We start from the raw sequence: 17486 nt of genomic DNA on the forward strand, positions 1-17486 counted from the left end.
GTGGTCAAATGAGATCATGTGACCATGTTGGTAAACAAAAATCTTTGTAATGTCGCCCTGTTGTGGCACTTTTGAAGAACTGCAAAAAAAAACAGTGATATGATATTGTTACGTGCCTGAGAGACACGTTTTTTTTTTTCTGTTTTCATGTATTTGTGTTTGGTTGTTTTCTTTTTCTGTTTTATTGCAGTACAAGTGTCTGCTGATTGGTTGCAGCGTTTTCTCCACTGCAACCAATGAGAGGCATTGTGGAATGACTGGAGATAAGCAGTACAAGTGGCTGCTGATTGGTTGCAGCCTGTTCTTTACTGCAACCAATTAGGGAAATGGTGGAGTAACTGGGGGCGGGGCTTCCAGTAAAAAAAAAAAACAGCAAGAGACCGGCACGAATAACAAAAGTAACGAAAAGAATGTCAAGACAAAGATAGAGTGAATACTTCCAAAGCACTGGTTAAGTAAATACAGCTACAAGGCTATGTTATGAGCACATGCAGGTAGACAGACCACTGTAATTTTAGCCTTGTGCTTATTTGTGGCCAATTTTCTTATGACCATAATAAAAAAAAAAATTGAAATGTCGTCCTCTTGTGGCACTTTTAGAGATTTGTTATAAAAACTAATTATGGTAATATGAGGTGTGTCGACCATGGTACAAAAAAAAAAATCCTTGTAATGTCGCCCTCTAGTGGCAGTTTTGGAGAAATGCAATAAAATAATATCTTGTGACCATAATAAACAAAAATCTTTGTAATGTCGCCTTGTTGTGGCACTTTTGAAGAATTGTAAAAAAAAAATAGTGATATGATATTGTTACGAGCCTGTTCACTACTGCAACCAATTAGAGACATGGTGGAGTGACTGGGGGCGGGACTTTCGATATAAAAAAAAAAGAAAAGAATTTCAAGGGCAGTTGTAGCCTAGCGGTTAAGCTACTGGACTAGTAAGCAGAAGGTTGCTGGTTCAAACCTCATCACTGCCAGGCTGCCACCGTTGGGCTCTTGAGCAAGGCCCTTAACCTTCAATTGCTTTGACTGGAAAATGTAAGTCGCTTTGGATAAAAGCGTCTGCTAAATGCTGAAAATGAAAATGTAAAGACAAAGCTAGAGTGTATAATTTTATTTTTTAATTAATTGATTATTTGTGGCCAGTTTTCTTGTGACCATGGTAAAAAAAAAATGTAATGTCGCCCTCTTGTGGCACTTTTGGAGAATTGCAAAAAAAAGCGCTGTGATGTGGTAATATGAGGTCTTTTGACCATGGTAAAAAAAAAAAAGTCTTGTAATGTCGCTGTCTTGTGGCAGTTTTGGAAAACTGTAAAAAAAATTAACATGATATGGTCAAATGAGTTCATGTGACCAAATGGGTTAAAAAAAATCTTTTAATGTAGCCCTCTTTTGGCACTTTTAAAGAATTGCAAAAAAAAGTAATATTATGTGGTAATATGAGATCTTGTGATCATGGTAAAAAAAAAAATATTTGTAATGTCGCCCTGTTGTGGCACCTTTGGAGAATTAAAAAAAAAATAGTGATATGATATTGTTACGTGCCTGAGGGACACGTGTTTTTGTGTTTGGTTGTTCTCTTATTCTGTCTAAGTAAATACAGCTACATGGTTATGTTAAGAGCACATGCAGGTAGACAGACCACTGTAATTTTGGCCTTGTGTTTATTTGTGGCCTGTTTTCTTGTGACCGTGGTAAAAAATTTTTTAGATGTTGCCTTCTTGTGGCACTTTTGGAGAACTGTAAAAAAATAACATTATATGGTAAAATAAAAAAAAAATAAAAATAAAAAACGCACTGTAATATCAATAATAATCAATAATAATTTGTGATCAGCCTCACTGGTTGTCCCTCAGATTGTGACAAGCTGCTACAAATTGTGCAGCATGTGTGATCAGTCCGCTCTTCTCTCCCAGTACAGGTCCTTCTAAAAAAATTAGCATATTGTGATAAAGTTCATTATTTTCCATAATGTAATGATAAAAATTAAACTTTCATATATTTTAGATTCATTGCACACCAACTGAAATATTTCAGGTCTTTTATTGTTTTAATACTGATGATTTTGGCATACAGCTCATGAAAACCCAAAATTCCTATCTCAAAAAATTAGCATATTTCATCCGACCAATAAAAGAAAAGTGTTTTTAATACAAAAAAAGTCAACCTTCAAATAATTATGTTCAGTTATGCACTCAATACTTGGTCGGGAATCCTTTTGCAGAAATGACTGCTTCAATGCGGCGTGGCATGGAGGCAATCAGCCTGTGGCACTGCTGAGGTGTTATGGAGGCCCAGGATGCTTCGATAGCGGCCTTAAGCTCATCCAGAGTGTTGGGTCTTGTGTCTCTCAACTTTCTCTTCACAATATCCCACAGATTCTCTATGGGGTTCAGGTCAGGAGAGTTGGCAGGCCAATTGAGCACAGTAATACCATGGTCAGTAAACCATTCACCAGTGGTTTTGGCACTGTGAGCAGGTGCCAGGTCGTGCTGAAAAATGAAATCTTCATCTCCATAAAGCTTTTCAGCAGATGGAAGCATGAAGTGCTCCAAAATCTCCTGATAGCTAGCTGCATTGACCCTGCCCTTGATAAAACACAGTGGACCAACACCAGCAGCTGACATGGCACCCCAGACCATCACTGACTGTGGGTACTTGACACTGGACTTCAGGCATTTTGGCATTTCCTTCTCCCCAGTCTTCCTCCAGACTCTGGCACCTTGATTTCCGAAAACAGTACTTTGGACCACTGAGCAACAGTCCAGTGCTGCTTCTCTGTAGCCCAGGTCAGGCGCTTCTGCCGCTGTTTCTGGTTCAAAAGTGGCTTGACCTGGGGAATGCGGCACCTGTAGCCCATTTCCTGCACACGCCTGTGCACGGTGGCTCTGGATGTTTCTACTCCAGACTCAGTCCACTGCTTCCGCAGGTCCCCCAAGGTCTGGAATCGGCCCTTCTCCACAATCTTCCTCAGGGTCCGGTCACCTCTTCTCGTTGTGCAGCGTTTTCTGCCACACTTTTTCCTTCCCACAGACTTCCCACTGAGGTGCCTTGATACAGCACTCTGGGAACAGCCTATTCGTTCAGAAATTTCTTTCTGTGTCTTACCCTCTTGCTTGAGGGTGTCAATGATGGCCTTCTGGACAGCAGTCAGGTCGGCAGTCTTACCCATGATTGCAGTTTTGAGTAATGAACCAGGCTGGGAGTTTTTAAAAGCCTCAGGAATCTTTTGCAGGTGTTTAGAGTTAATTCGTTGATTCAGATGATTAGGTTAATAGCTCGTTTAGAGAACCTTTTCATGATATGCTAATTTTTTGAGATAGGAATTTTGGGTTTTCATGAGCTGTATGCCAAAATCATCAGTATTAAAACAATAAAAGACCTGAAATATTTCAGTTGGTGTGCAATTAATCTAAAATATATGAAAGTTTATTTTTTATCATTACATTATGGAAAATAATGAACTTTATCACAATATGCTAATTTTTTGAGAAGGACCTGTATTTACTAGACTGAACACCCTGAGGAGGGCGGCGGGAAAGTGTGAAAGTGACTGCACGCGCTAGCAGTCTCGCGCAGTTTGAGGGTATAAAAAGCCGTTTTTAACCCTCAGTTCGTTATTTCTGGCTTTAAGGAGTTTACCAGAGCAGAGTTTAGAGGTAAGAAATAAATAAAATAAAACACAAGATATGAAAAATTAATATGTTATAATGGGTGACAAAACAATATAATATACCGGTATATTAATCAGAATAAAATAAATATTTTTAGATTAACCAGGTTAACTTGAGTTAGCTTTGAGGCTAACACAGATGGATTGTTGTGGTAAATAAAATACCAAACAATATTTTTCATTTTCAGTTTGAGAGGAACAACATTATTAAACGTTTAATATTTTATTAATTCTCGAAATATATAATTCAGAGGAGTTGATTCCTCTACACCGATCGCCAGAGGAGTCGATTCCTCTACGCCGATTACTGTTGTTATTGTAAAGTGTAACGGAATCGTGGATCCCGCTTTGGTCCGCGATGCGTGGTGCCGTGGTTAACATTGAGTCGACTCAGAGTCGTGATTTATTAGTTGACCATCGAGCACCAACAAAACGGAACACTGTAAATTCTCTTAAGCTCTAAGATGTTCAGTAGTAAAACATTAGGCACAGTTTAAACACACACTTTAAACTAAATGTCCAACGTGTCTGACTCCAACAGGCTAAACAGCTGGGCTGCTCACGTTCAGCACAATATCACTGACATATACTGGACAATTACCATTTAAACAAGAACTTAACACATTACCGACATTTCTTAAAGCTTAATTACGTGCCACTACTTTATAAAGTTCAACAACATGAACGACTCGCCTCATCTGATAACAGAGGAGGACAAATCCACGACCATCCCCCGTTCTGCTCCCACACGTGGACTAAGTGTTTACAGCTCACTGCAGACAAGAAGCGCCTACTTTCAGAGAAAGATCTGACTGACATCCAGAACCACCAATCACCAAATTACGCCGATCGGACCAGCGAGCTGAGGGCGGGACTAAATTCATGTCCCATATGCAAATTAAATATGTAAATAATATAAAATGTTCGAATATTTTTTACATTTTAATAGATATTGTATTTTGTGATTTAATTAAAAGGGTAAAAAAAATTGAGATGCAATATTGTTATGTGCAGTGCGCTCTGGCCAGGGATTCGCTTACAACTCTGGGTCAGAAGAAGTGATTGACACAGGGACTTGGAGGAAGACAAAGAGAGGCGATTAGCCAAGATCACTCACACTTAGTGAGCTTTGGTGAGGGAGAGCGGGTCAATCAGTAACAGATGCGCTGGAGCTTAGAAAATATGCGCGCCTATATCTGAAGAAGCGCTGTGGAATCCCACCTGGGCAAAACCTCTTACAATAAATCTACGTTTACTTGTTCATCACAGATAAAACAAATCAAATCTTTATGTTTTGTTAGAGACTATTTAAAATGTTTTGGGAACACATTGCACATTCAGAAAATGCTCCAGAATAATTTAATGGATTGGCCCAAGTGAATAAAATAATTATGACTAGTATGTTATCCACAACAGTTAAATACACATTGTCCACCCTAAATATAACAGACACGTCTTTCTTTTTCTCACTTTTTAGGGGGGCTACAGGTCTAACCACACCCACGTCTGCCATCAATCCCATTACAACAAACAAAACTTACAAACTGAAGAAGTTTATTGAAATAGTGTTTTAGGGTCAGTTAGGGTCAAAATAAAAGATATCAAGAAAGACATAATATTTTGTGATTAAGCTCTACCTCCAAGATTATCAAAATATTTAATACTAAAGTCATATTTATGATGGTGACCAAAAAATGTAAAGTTTAAAATCGTAATGAGATCAAAGTCATAATTATTTTGAGATTAAAGTTGTAATAGTTTGAGAATAAATGTGTAATATTTAGAGCATCATTGGACTACCAGAATCCAAATTCTAACAGTAAAAACACATGACCATCTTTAGGGCTGCATTGGGGTTTTCTGATAATATTACTAACACTTTCCTCGGTCAGGTTTGTGATTAAACATCAGTAAATGATGTGTAATTTATTTTAGAATCCAGTTCTTTTGCGGATTCAATACCTGAGCCTTTTAGTAGAATGTTTCCCTGTGCCTCACACACTACCATAAAATGCTGTTGGGTAGTCCACAGTGATTTCACATTCTCAAAATTTTAAGTTTAATCTTAAAATAATTATTTTAATCTTGAAATATTATGACTCTGTTCTTGAAATACTTGAGTTATAACTTAAATAGTGAAGTTCTACAATTATGTTCTACAGTAACGGAGCATGACATAAGTAATACTATAGTTTTTGTTATAATTAATATATTTCTCTTAAAACAGATTTCCAATTCTGTGATTATCCTGTGAAGTTTTTCATCTGCATCCAGTAAGTAACCATTGTCAAGATGGAACAGAAGACTGTTTAAAACATTTATTTTATGTTTCATGTTTGGTCTTTTTAAATTCGCAGTTTGGCTTTCACAACACCCTCATATTGGACAATAAGAAGAAAATCCAAAGCCAGAGTTAATGAACAATTAATTTCTGTCTACGTAAATGAACTGGGCTGTGGGAGTCCATATCAAAGGCAGGAACAAAATACTGAGGAAATTGAAGACTGTTTGTCCAATGAGGACAACGAGGAATTTTTTGATGCCTTTGAACTCACAGAAACAGAATCAGACACAGACTCAGATTCAGAAGTCCAAGCCTCTCTGCATAGTAGACTGGCATCATGGGCTGTTGAGCAAAATGTTACACATTCTGCTTTAAACAGTCTCCTAAAGATCCTGGCAGATTACCACCCAAAACTCCCTCATGATGCAAGAACATTGCTTGGAACTGTTCGTTCTACAAAAATGACCTGCAAAGATATTGCTGGGGGACAGTATTACCATTTTGGTGTGCTTGAAGCTATTACACATCTCTTAGAAGAACACAAGCATGTCATAAAAGAAACACACCTTCTGAACCTCCAGGTCAATATTGATGGTTTACCTTTATTCAAGAGTTCCACCACACAGTTTTGGCCAATTCTAGGAATGATTGAAAATCTTCCAAAACATGATCCAGTCATAATAGGTTTGTTTTGTGGCAACCAAAAACCAGGATCCCTGGATGCCTTCCTAGAAGATTTTGTGTCAGACATTTCTAATCTGGAAAAAGGATTTAATTACAAAGGAGATTTCCTGTACTTAAGGCTGTGCACAGTAGTTTGTGATGCTCCGGCATGTGCCTTTGTGAAAAACATAAAAGGTCACTCTGGCTATAGTGGCTGTGGGAAATGTACCCAAGAGGGGAAGTATATTGAGAATCGAGTTGTTTTTCCTGAAATTGATGCTTTACTGAGAACAGATGAGTCATTCAGGGCTCAAATAGATGAAGAACATCATCATGGTCCCACACCACTGCAAAGAACATCACTGAAAATGGTAACAGGCTTTCCATTAGACTATATGCACCTTGTGTGCCTTGGTGTTATGCACAGGCTCCTTTTGTTGTGGCTACGGGGTCCTTTGTCCTGCAGACTGCCTGCCTCTACTGTTGACAACCTTTCAAGCAGACTTCAGCAAATCCGTAAAAATGTTCCCTTGGAATTCTCGCGAAAACCAAGGTCTGTAAGAGAGTTAGACAGGTGGAAAGCTACTGAGTTCCGGCAGTTTTTGTTGTACAGTGGGCCTGTTCTTTTAAATAGCACACTCATTACAACAGCATACCAAAACTTTCTTCTACTTTTTGTGGGAGTGTTCATTTTATCCAGCAAACAGCTACTCCGAGACCATCTTGAGTATGCTAATGACATTTTGGTTTTATTTGTGAAACACTTTCAAGAGCTCTATGGGGAAAAGTTCATGTCTTACAATGTACACAACCTTGTTCACTTGGCACAAGATGTAAAAATACATGGTGCACTCGATAATTTCAGTGCATTTAAATTTGAATCTTTCCTTCACCAGATTAAAAAGCTAATTAGAAAACCTGGCTTCCCACTCAGTCAGGTCATTAGAAGACTGTCAGAGAGGCCCAAAAAACTGAATCGAAATAGGAAAAGAATGGGATTATACAAAGTTCATGCATGTGGTCCACTTCCCAGGTCCATCCAAACAGCCAGTCAGTATCGCGAACTGAGGACACAGAGTTTCTCATTGAGATTAGATGAAGCCAACAGCTTTATTTACATCAACAACAAAGTTGCCAGAGTGAAAAATATTTTCTCCCATGGAAATGAGGTCTACATTGCATACTGCTGTTTTCTCGAACAGGAATCATTCTTCGAATACCCTCTTTCCTCAGCCACACTTGGCATCTACTTAATAGACAAGGTCTCAGGGGCCACTGAATATTGCAAATTTTCAGAAGTTCAACAGAAGGCATTTGTTTTGCCATATAAGATGAAATTTGTATCTTTTCCCCTTCTGCATACCAGTTCATGAGTAATTTGCTACCAGAACCTCCCTTTTCATCCCCACTGAGTTTTTTTTAAATTTTCTTCTTCATAATCAAGTTTATTTTTTTTTATAGTTTTCATGACATATGAGTAGCATGATAGATCCCTGTATGATAGGAATGTACCTACTGGTTGAATTTGTGGATGAGGGAACAACAAGCCCGGTGGCAGCAGAGTGGTACCATGAGGGCATATCATGGTGGCCTCCATACACAGTCAAAGCCAAACTTCTAAAAAGTATCCGAGGCAGTGAGGTCCCAAATGTGAGCAGAGGATGGACACAGCACCAAGCTCGTATCCTTTACAGCTCAGGTAATCTAAAATGTATAAGAATATTGATTAGATAAACATTATCTATATTATGTACATTATACAGTACAGACCAAAAGTTTGGACACACCCTTCTCATTCAAAGAGTTCATGACTTATTTTCATGAATATGAAAATTGTAGATTCACACTGAAGGCATCAAAACTATGAATTAACACATGTGGAATTATATACTTAACAAAAAAGTGTGAAACAACTGAAAATATGTTTTATATTCTCGGTTCTTCAAAGTAGCCACCTGTTGCTTTGATTACTGCTTCGCACACTCTTGCCATTCTCTTGATGAGCTTTAAGAGGTAGTCACCTGAAATGGTTTTCACTTCTCAGGTGTCCCCTGTCAGGTTTAATAAGTGGTATTTCTTGCCTTATAAATGGGGTTGGGACCATCAGTTGTGTTGTGCAGAAGTCAGGTGGATACACAGCTGATAGTCCTACTGAATAGACTGTTAGAATTTGTATTATGGCAAGAAAAAAAGCAGCTAAGTAAAGAAAAATGAGTGGCCATCATTACTTTAAGAACTGAAGATCAGTCAGTCCGAAAAATTGGGAAAATTTTGAAAGTGTCCCCAAGTGCAGTCGCAAAAACCATCAAGCGCTACAAAGAAACTGGCTTACATGAGGACCGCCCCAGGAAAGGAAGACCAAGAGTCACCTCTGCTGCGGAGGATAAGCTCATACGAGTCACCAGCCTCAGAAATCGCAGGTTAACAGCAGCTCAGATTAGAGACCAGGTAAATGCCACACAGAGTTGTAGCAGCAGACACATCTCTAGAACAACGGTTAAGAGGAGACTGTGTGCATCAGGCCTTCATGGTAAAATAGCTGTTAGGAAACCTCTGCTAAGGACAGGCAACAAGCAGAAGAGACTTGTTTGGGCTAAAGAACACAAGGAATGGACATTAGACCAGTGAAAATCTGTGCTTTGGTCTGATCAGTCCAAATTTGAGATCTTTGGTTCCAACCACCGTGTCTTTGTGCGGCACAGAAAAGGTGGACGGATGTACTCTACTGCAAAGCAGTAATCAAAGCAAAAGGTGGCTACTAGAATATAAAACATATTTTCAGTTGTTTCACACTTTTTTGTTAAGTATATAATTCCACATGTGTTAATTCATAGTTTTGATGCCTTCAGTGTGAATCTACCATTTTCATAGTCATGAAAAAAAAGAACAATCTTTGAATGAGAAGGTGTGTCCAAACTTTTGGTCTGTACTGTATGTACAGTCATGTGAAAAAGTAAGTACACCCTCTTTGAATTCTATGGTTTTGTGTATTCAGACATAATAAAAACCATCTATTTCTTATCAGGTCTTAAAATTATATAAATACAGTCTCAGATAAACAACAATGCATAATAAATTACACTCATTCATTCATTTGTATAAAAACACTAGACCAAAATAGAAAAAGCAGTATGTGAAAAAATAAGTACACCCCATGAATGAATAGCATGTAGAATCTCATTTATTAGTAATAAGTTGTAGTAATGGTTTTCTGTATGACTTTATCAGTCTCTAACATCGTTCTGGAGGAATTTTACTCCACTCTTCTTTACAACATTACTTCAGTTCACTGAGGTTTGTGTCCATTCATTTGTAAATGATCTCAAATTTAATTCTAGAATACTTTGGTTTCAAGAGGAGTTCATGGTCGACTCAACGGCTGTAATCTGTCCAGATCCTGTGACTGTAACACAAACCCCTAATCGTCACCCCTTCACCACCATGATTGACAGTTTGTATGGGGTGTTTGTGCTGATATGCTGTGTTTGTTTTTTGTCAGATGTGCCGTTGTGAATTTTGGCCAAATATCTCAATTTTGGTTTCGTCTGTCCACAGGACATTGTTCCAGAAATCTTGTGGTTTATTTCAGATGCAACTTTGCAAACTTAATCTGTTTTGTCATGTTCATTTTAAAGAGAGAACATTTTCTTTCAGAAACCCTTCCAGCAGGCCAAACTTGTTCAGTCTTTTTGTTTTAGTTGAACAGTCATTAAATTGAACATTTAACATGCTAACCGAAGCCTGTAGAGTCTTAGATGAAGCTCTTGGATGTTTTGCAATTTCTCAGAGCATTGCACAGTCTGATCTCGTGGTGAACTTGCAGGGACGTCTACTACTGGGAAGCTGCCTTGAATGTTTTCCACTTGTAAATGATCTTTCTTACTGTAGAACGATGAACTTCAGATTTAGAAATGGATTTATAACCCTTCCCAGAATAATCAGCAGGAACAATTCTTTGTCTAAGATCATTGTTGATGTCTTTCCTACTTGGTATTGTGTTTACACACACCTGAATGGTCCAGACCACAATAAGTGCCAAAACTTCTGATTTTAACCTGACTATTTGCAACTTGAGCTGGACTAGATGGGTCTAAATGGCTGAAGGCTGAACAGATACATACATGCGCCTGGCATTTTTGTGACATCACCAAAAAAAAAAAAAAAAAAAAAGACCCTCAGCCTTATTTTGATAAAATAATAATAAAAATACATTTTGAATCTTGTTTATATACTTATACCACCTTATAGGGCCCCTTAAATTTTAGGAAACACAATAGCTCAGAAGACTTAAATCTTTTCATTCCATTGCCTGAATAAAATATAGTTTGAAAGACTGGGAAAAGCCTGGCAAATCTTTAAAACACAACACTGGCTTTAAAGCTTATGATATTTCACATTTCCACAAGTATTACTGGGCGTTTATTAGAAATCTCATACTGAAGATTGTTAATATTCACTATAATTAGTTAGATACTGTTAAGAATGTGTTTGTTAAACTGTTTCAGGACTAAGCAGTGCAAAGCTAGTCTATAATAATATAACCAATGCCCAGAGAAAAATACAATCATTTTTTTTCAGTTCCATCATATTTATAGAAGCTTAGTATTTCAAACATCACGCATAAACGCATATTGAAAAAAGCAGGTTTTTAAAATGGACAGTGTACTTACCAAATTATGATTTTTTAGTGATGTCACAGGATGAGTGCTTCCAGACAAATGTTCAGGGATACTCGGATGAAACCTCCTTCCCAGAATCTAGACAAGGTAAAGTTCATTGAAAATGAAGAAATTAAATATATAAAAACATTACAACACTTTCCAAAAAAGTTGGGATGCTGGGCAACATATAAATAATAACAGAATACAATGATGTGCAAATTATTTACATTGTATTTTTAATTGAAAATAGTACCAAGAAAACATATCAAATGTTGAAACTGAGATATTCTCCTACTAATTAATAAAACAAGTTTAACATATTTAAATAAATTCAATTAAGCAATGGAACAAAAATGTTTCATGCTGTGGAAATGACTAGATTTAAGAGAGCTTACAGTATTTTTTTCCTTTTATCCTGTCCAACTAATAAAAGTTCTGAAGTGCAGTTTTAATTTCAGTCCACAATAAAACAAACTTAGAATAACAAATTTAAATTATGAATATAGTACATACCTATTTCTTTTTTTCAGTGATGTCAAAGGCCCGGTCCTATCAGGGAAGAATTCAGGATGCTTGGTTCACTGAACCAACACAGCAGAGTAAAATCACATTTGTCATATATGCTATTCATAGAAACCCCCTGCTTGATAAGTATTTATCAAAACAAATAGAGAAATATACATAACCTTACAAATTCATAAAAAGTTTAATCACCCATGCATAATTATTTGCTTTCAGTGATGTCACAAATCCAATTGCTCAGTCAAGATGGACAGTCCACCATCACAGAACAAAGTAAGGTTTCTCTACAGTCATTAACATTACAATTAACTAAAATGTTTCTTAATAATTTAATAGAAAATTTCACTATAGATCTTCAGCATGTTTAAGAAGACAAACTTAAATCTTACCAAGTGCTTACCTTTCTCCTTAAGTGACAGAAGACAATCAAAGTGTTGGTTTGGAAAGCCACTGTGACATTCTGTCAGCAGGACCAGGTAAGATAACAGCACTGCACAAATTACAGTGACTTTATATTTGTGGTTAATATTCTGTCCTCAGTGTGTGTGTCTGTACACAAATTGACAGATAGCTAACACAGTGCCAAGAAAAAGTCAGAAGCTGGAGTAAAGTTAAATGTTCTTTACTGTGGTCTTCGTTTTTCAAGAAACAATTTGTAAAACTGAAATAATACAGAAGGAAAGCACTGGTTAGAAATACCATATACAAAGTATATGCAAATAACATTTCCATGTAAATGTAAATACAGAAGTAAATACTTAAATGTAACATATTTATAGCATTACACTAATATTATATTAAATGTAAACATAAATGTAACTTACAAGCGATGCTTTTCAAGGCACAAACAACAGAATGGATAGAAACAAGAACTGGAGCTGTAAGCTGACCACATGGCATGTAACCTCTAATGGTTTTCCTGATCACACCATGAACTATAACCTGACCATGTCATGTGAACAAACTAACCAATCAACACAAAGGCTGGAATTACACAAGAAAACAATAAATCACTCTAAAACACCAGTAGCGGGAGGAAAAGTACCATAAATAAAAAAAAACTCTTACAGGGACATGACAGTTAACCTCACTTATTATTGTTATACTTAAATACTTATGAGTAGACCAATATACTGTCCTTGGTGTTAATAGCTAACGCACCTAGAGTCCGTCTGCCTACAGGCCGACTAGTTCCGGGTCAATGCACACGTAAGTTTAAGTAAATTCTATTTTATAAAATTCTTAATTGTCTTATTTATTGATCTAATAAAGATGTGTGAATAACCATTATATTATTATGTGACTTCCCAGCAGCAGAGAGGGCCATCTTAGAGATGCTGGGGGAACTGCAGCTCCAGGTCCAGCATCTCACTTCTGTTATTACCCAAAGAGGCCCCTTTTTGGGTAACAGCAGCCTGAAGATGCCACCTGCACCAGCAGATAAAGAGGAAGAAGATGGACTTCCACTGGAAAGCATTCAGGCCTTGAATGACTTTGAAGTCCATCTTCAAAACAAGATCTTCAAGCAAAAATTGGTAATTTACTGTACCTTACACACACACACACTATATATATATATATATATACAGTATATATATATATATATTGTACATTGCATGTACATTACTTACCGAATATTTTTGTCAACTTCAGGTGTCAAAACTGTCACTGGTTGGGGGGCAAACACTTAAAAAAACAGTGTGGCGGATTTGTGGCAAAGTGTTTGCTCCTCAACTAGCTGTGCAGTTGAACTGGTGTGGCAGAGGAGAGAAAACGGCCATCAAAAACACACACCTGAAAGACACAATTGTCTGTAAGTATAAACATTTTTGTCAACAATTTTTAGTTCTGTATATTGACTTAAGATATCTTGTTTGTGCACCTTCTAGTCCACTAGACCATAATCAGTAGTCATTTTCTAACCACAGGATCATTGCTGGATGGATATTTTTGTGATCTTCCATTGATTAACAGAGTACAGTAGTCTTTATATGGTGTATAGGCTGTAGTCTTTAATCCTAGATGAATGCCTTACCATTCTCATGTGGAATTGTTTAATATGCCAAAAATTCATAGCTCTATCAAAAGATGACAAGCTATTGCAGTCTAATGGCATTAACCCTCCTGTTGTCCTCGGGTCAAAATGACCCGCCACTGTGTTAAAACCCCCCCAAAAATCCACTAAATGCTATTTTTTTACCTTGAAATTTTATGACTTTTCCTAGATTGGCCCCAACAATAGAAAAAGTGAAATGTTGCTTTTATTCACATTTCCATGTAAGCTGTACAAAAAAAGGTACAAAGGTGGTCTTCGGGTCAAAATGACCCGTGAGGCAAATAGAGTTGAAATCAAGGTCACAGAGTTATTTACAACCCACAGAATGTTACAATGTTTTAGTTGTGTCTCAGATCAATCAGTAGCAGAAGTAATCAGGTGGTGTTCTCGCAGACTTCAGAAGACCACCTGTTTATTTCCAGAGGTTATAAAGGTGCTGCAGATAACAGGACCCAGAATTCTGTCTGTACTGAAGCCATGAGTGTGCGTTATAGCGTTGAAGAGGCTGTAGAGCTGATTTTCTCAGATGTCCAGCAAGACAACTCTGATTCAGAAGAGGAAGTGGAGCATGTATCCGAAGAAGAAGATGGGGAGGAATACAACCCAGAGCATGATGAATCATCTTCAGAAGAAGAAGAAAACCCTGAAGCTAAAAGAGACACTTTCCTTTCAAAAAATGGCAAAATAACATGGTCCTCAGCAGCATATGACCAACACGGCAGGCATGCAGAACAAAACGTTGTGCTTGATGTGACAGAGGGACTGAGGGGTCACAATGTGACATGTGACAATTTCTTCACCTCTTATGAACTCGGACTGCAGCTCCTGAAGAGGAAGATCACCATGGTTGGTGCAGTTCGAAAGAACAAGCCTGAGCTCCCACCTGCACTGCTTGCGTCAAAGGAGAGAAAGGTCTTCTCCTCAAAGTTTGCCTTCACGCCCACCACCACTCCAGTTTCCTACCTCCCAAAGAAAAACAAGAATGTAGTTCTTCTGAGCACACTGCACGCAGATGGTGACATTAGCGATCGTGAGGACAGGAAGTCAATCATCATCCTAGACTACAACCGCAACAAAGGAGGTGTGGACAACCTAGATAAGGTGATTGGAACAGATAGCTGCAGAAGAATGACTGCCCGCTGGCCCCTGGTCATCTTCCACAACATCATTGATGTTTCCTCCTACAATGCCTTTGTGATTTGGAGAGAGATCAACCCGACCTGGATGTCTCGTAAGCAGAACAAGAGGAGGGTGTTCCTGGAGCAGCTAGGAAAGGCACTTGTAACTCCACTCATTGAAAGAAGGAAGCATGTCCCCCACACAGAAGCCTCAGCAGCAGTTGTGAAAGCTATTCAGAGTGCAGGAGCCCCTGATCAACCTGAGGATCCAGCTACCACAGCCACTTCCCCAGCTAGGGCAAGTAAGAGGAAGAGATGTCAGTTCTGCCCTCAAAAGAAGGACTGTAAAACACATACTGTGTGCTGCAGGTGTAAGAAATATTTCTGCAAAGGCTGTGCACTTGCATACTGCCCTCCATGTGCTAATTAGTTGAATGGGTTGTTATATTTCATATTTTTGTATTGTACATTGTCTTAAATTGTTCACTGGAGAAAAAAAAAAGAAACTGAGTCATTGGGATGAATAAAATTTCATTTAATACAGCAAGACTATTTATTCTATTACTCATGTCTAATGTTACAGCTACATATACCTACTCTTTTTGTAATCCGATTTTTTTTTCAGTATCAGCAATGAGAAACCCGCTGCTCCCCACTCCAAATGAGGCTGAAGCTGAGAAGATAATTAAAGAGTGGCTTCGCCTTTCCAGTGACAGGCTCAGAAAAAGGCAGCGATAGTTTTTACATTTATTTTATGTTTTATATATATAATAGTTTATGTATATATAAATACTTGTAAATATGTTCTGTTTTTTAAAAGTTAAGGCTAACTTAGTAGTATGTAAGTTATTATATATTTATATGTGTATGTTAAAATAAGAAACATTTTATATCAAATGTTTTACATAATTTTGCAATTTTTTAAAATTTTTAATTCCTAATAAAAGTTTATTGTTAAACCTTTCATAATTTGAACTCAGTTTTGCTAAAAGACAAAACACAAAATAAAAATAAAACAATAAAACAAGACTGTGATAGAAGTAGTACAGAATTCATGTCGCCGAAAGGGAGTTTGGAAAATACATCGCGGAGACATCGGATGAAAGTCGTAGAAGGGGAAGCTGGACGTAGGTATGTCGGAAAATACGTCGCGGATACACCAGATCAGCGTCGTTTTAAGGGCGCATTTTCATCAAAGCTACGTAGTGCCAATGTGCAAACGACATAAATACTATGTAACGCCAACCATTCTAAGTAGGGAGCAGCGACGTAGCAGCGACGTATTTGTGCTGTCTGGGTAGTACCTGCTAGTTAGAGAAGGATCACTTGTTTGTTAGTTTAAGTCCAAAAGTGGGTGTGGCCCGTACGGGGATCGAACCCACAACCTTGGCTTTATTAGCACCACACTCTAACCAACTGAGCTAACCAGCCAGTACAGCTATTCTCTCTTTAGATCTTTATACATAATTCTACACTGACCCAATTCAACAGCTGAAACAGACTTTCTTAATACACATCTAAGAGGTTTTGTGGGTTCTTATATGTGTGAACTATCTAAACTATATATTTCTTAAAGTTCTTGACTGAGTTTAATGTCACCAACCAGTGAGTGGAGCAGATACGACTCAGGTCCTGCACACAGTAAGTAGTGCTGATACACAGTACCAGCCTGCACACCAGAGAGGCTCCAAACATCAAGTTTTCACTCATTAAATCATGTAGTTTGTGAACTTTGTGGAATGAATGTAGGATTTATACATGTAGATTCTGGGTTTTAGGAAGTTGAGCTAATGTTAATATTTTTTCAGTTGAACTAAAAACAACCTGAATTGATGTTTTAATTGTTCATTAAGATTTCACTAAGAGTTATTACCATCAAGCAAATGTAAAACATATTTCTATATGAAGAGCATCTGTTTCCAGATAATATACACTGAGGTGTAAAGCATAATGGAGCGGGATCAGTAATTGTGTTTAAAAGTGACAGTAAGTCTGTGTCTGTTTCTGTTACTTGTTCTGAATTGTGTTTGTTTGTAAACTGTGAATTAGTTCTTAATCTGGTCGTGATGTTAGTGAATTAAACCTACATCTCTCTGATGATCTGACCGATGAGCTTAAGCTGACCTGCTGCTTAAGCCCGGCTAGCTCAGTCGGTAGAGCATGAGACTCTTAATCTCAGGGTCGTGGGTTCGAGCCCCACGTTGGGCGAGTATCTTCATTTAACATCTACAGAAACCAGGACAGCCTCCAGTGACTTATCAGGTGGCTATTTGGACTGTTGTTTACTGGATGTTTTCAGTTACTTATTTCCACTATTCTGTGGGACTACACATTGTTGTTGTGTCTCATATCTGTTTGATCAACAGGCAGGTTGATAAAAGACACTCGTCCCTGGGTGGACTCGAACCACCAACCTTTCGGTTAACAGCCGAACGCGCTAACCGATTGCGCCACAGAGACACACGCGCAGCTCTTTCACATGACGATACACACGAGTCACGTGACTT

The 17486-nt window shown here is 37.8% G+C and overlaps 1 protein-coding gene and 2 non-coding genes across 3 annotated transcripts; 2 read left to right on the forward strand and 1 right to left on the reverse strand.

Moving 5' to 3' along the window:
* The first annotated feature begins 3603 nt into the window (after positions 1-3603).
* Positions 3604-15873, forward strand: LOC134305232 (uncharacterized). Its single transcript, XM_062990110.1, has 10 exons — positions 3604-3661; positions 8127-8321; positions 11311-11388; positions 11814-11882; positions 12022-12078; positions 12219-12281; positions 12958-13014; positions 13117-13340; positions 13459-13618; positions 15605-15873. The coding sequence occupies exons 2-10, from the start codon at positions 8129-8131 to the stop codon at positions 15715-15717; spliced, it is 1014 nt and encodes a 337-aa protein (XP_062846180.1). The 5' UTR covers positions 3604-3661; positions 8127-8128; the 3' UTR covers positions 15718-15873.
* A 1241-nt stretch (positions 15874-17114) lies between these two features.
* On the forward strand, positions 17115-17187 carry trnak-cuu (transfer RNA lysine (anticodon CUU)). Its single transcript has one exon. It is a non-coding gene; the product is annotated as a tRNA-Lys (tRNA).
* Positions 17188-17365: 178 nt separating this feature from the next.
* trnan-guu (transfer RNA asparagine (anticodon GUU)) lies at positions 17366-17439 on the reverse strand. Its single transcript has one exon. It is a non-coding gene; the product is annotated as a tRNA-Asn (tRNA).
* Positions 17440-17486: the final 47 nt, after the last annotated feature.

This window comes from Trichomycterus rosablanca, unplaced genomic scaffold, assembly GCF_030014385.1.
Source record: "Trichomycterus rosablanca isolate fTriRos1 unplaced genomic scaffold, fTriRos1.hap1 scaffold_134, whole genome shotgun sequence".
NCBI classification, from domain to species: domain Eukaryota; kingdom Metazoa; phylum Chordata; class Actinopteri; order Siluriformes; family Trichomycteridae; genus Trichomycterus; species Trichomycterus rosablanca.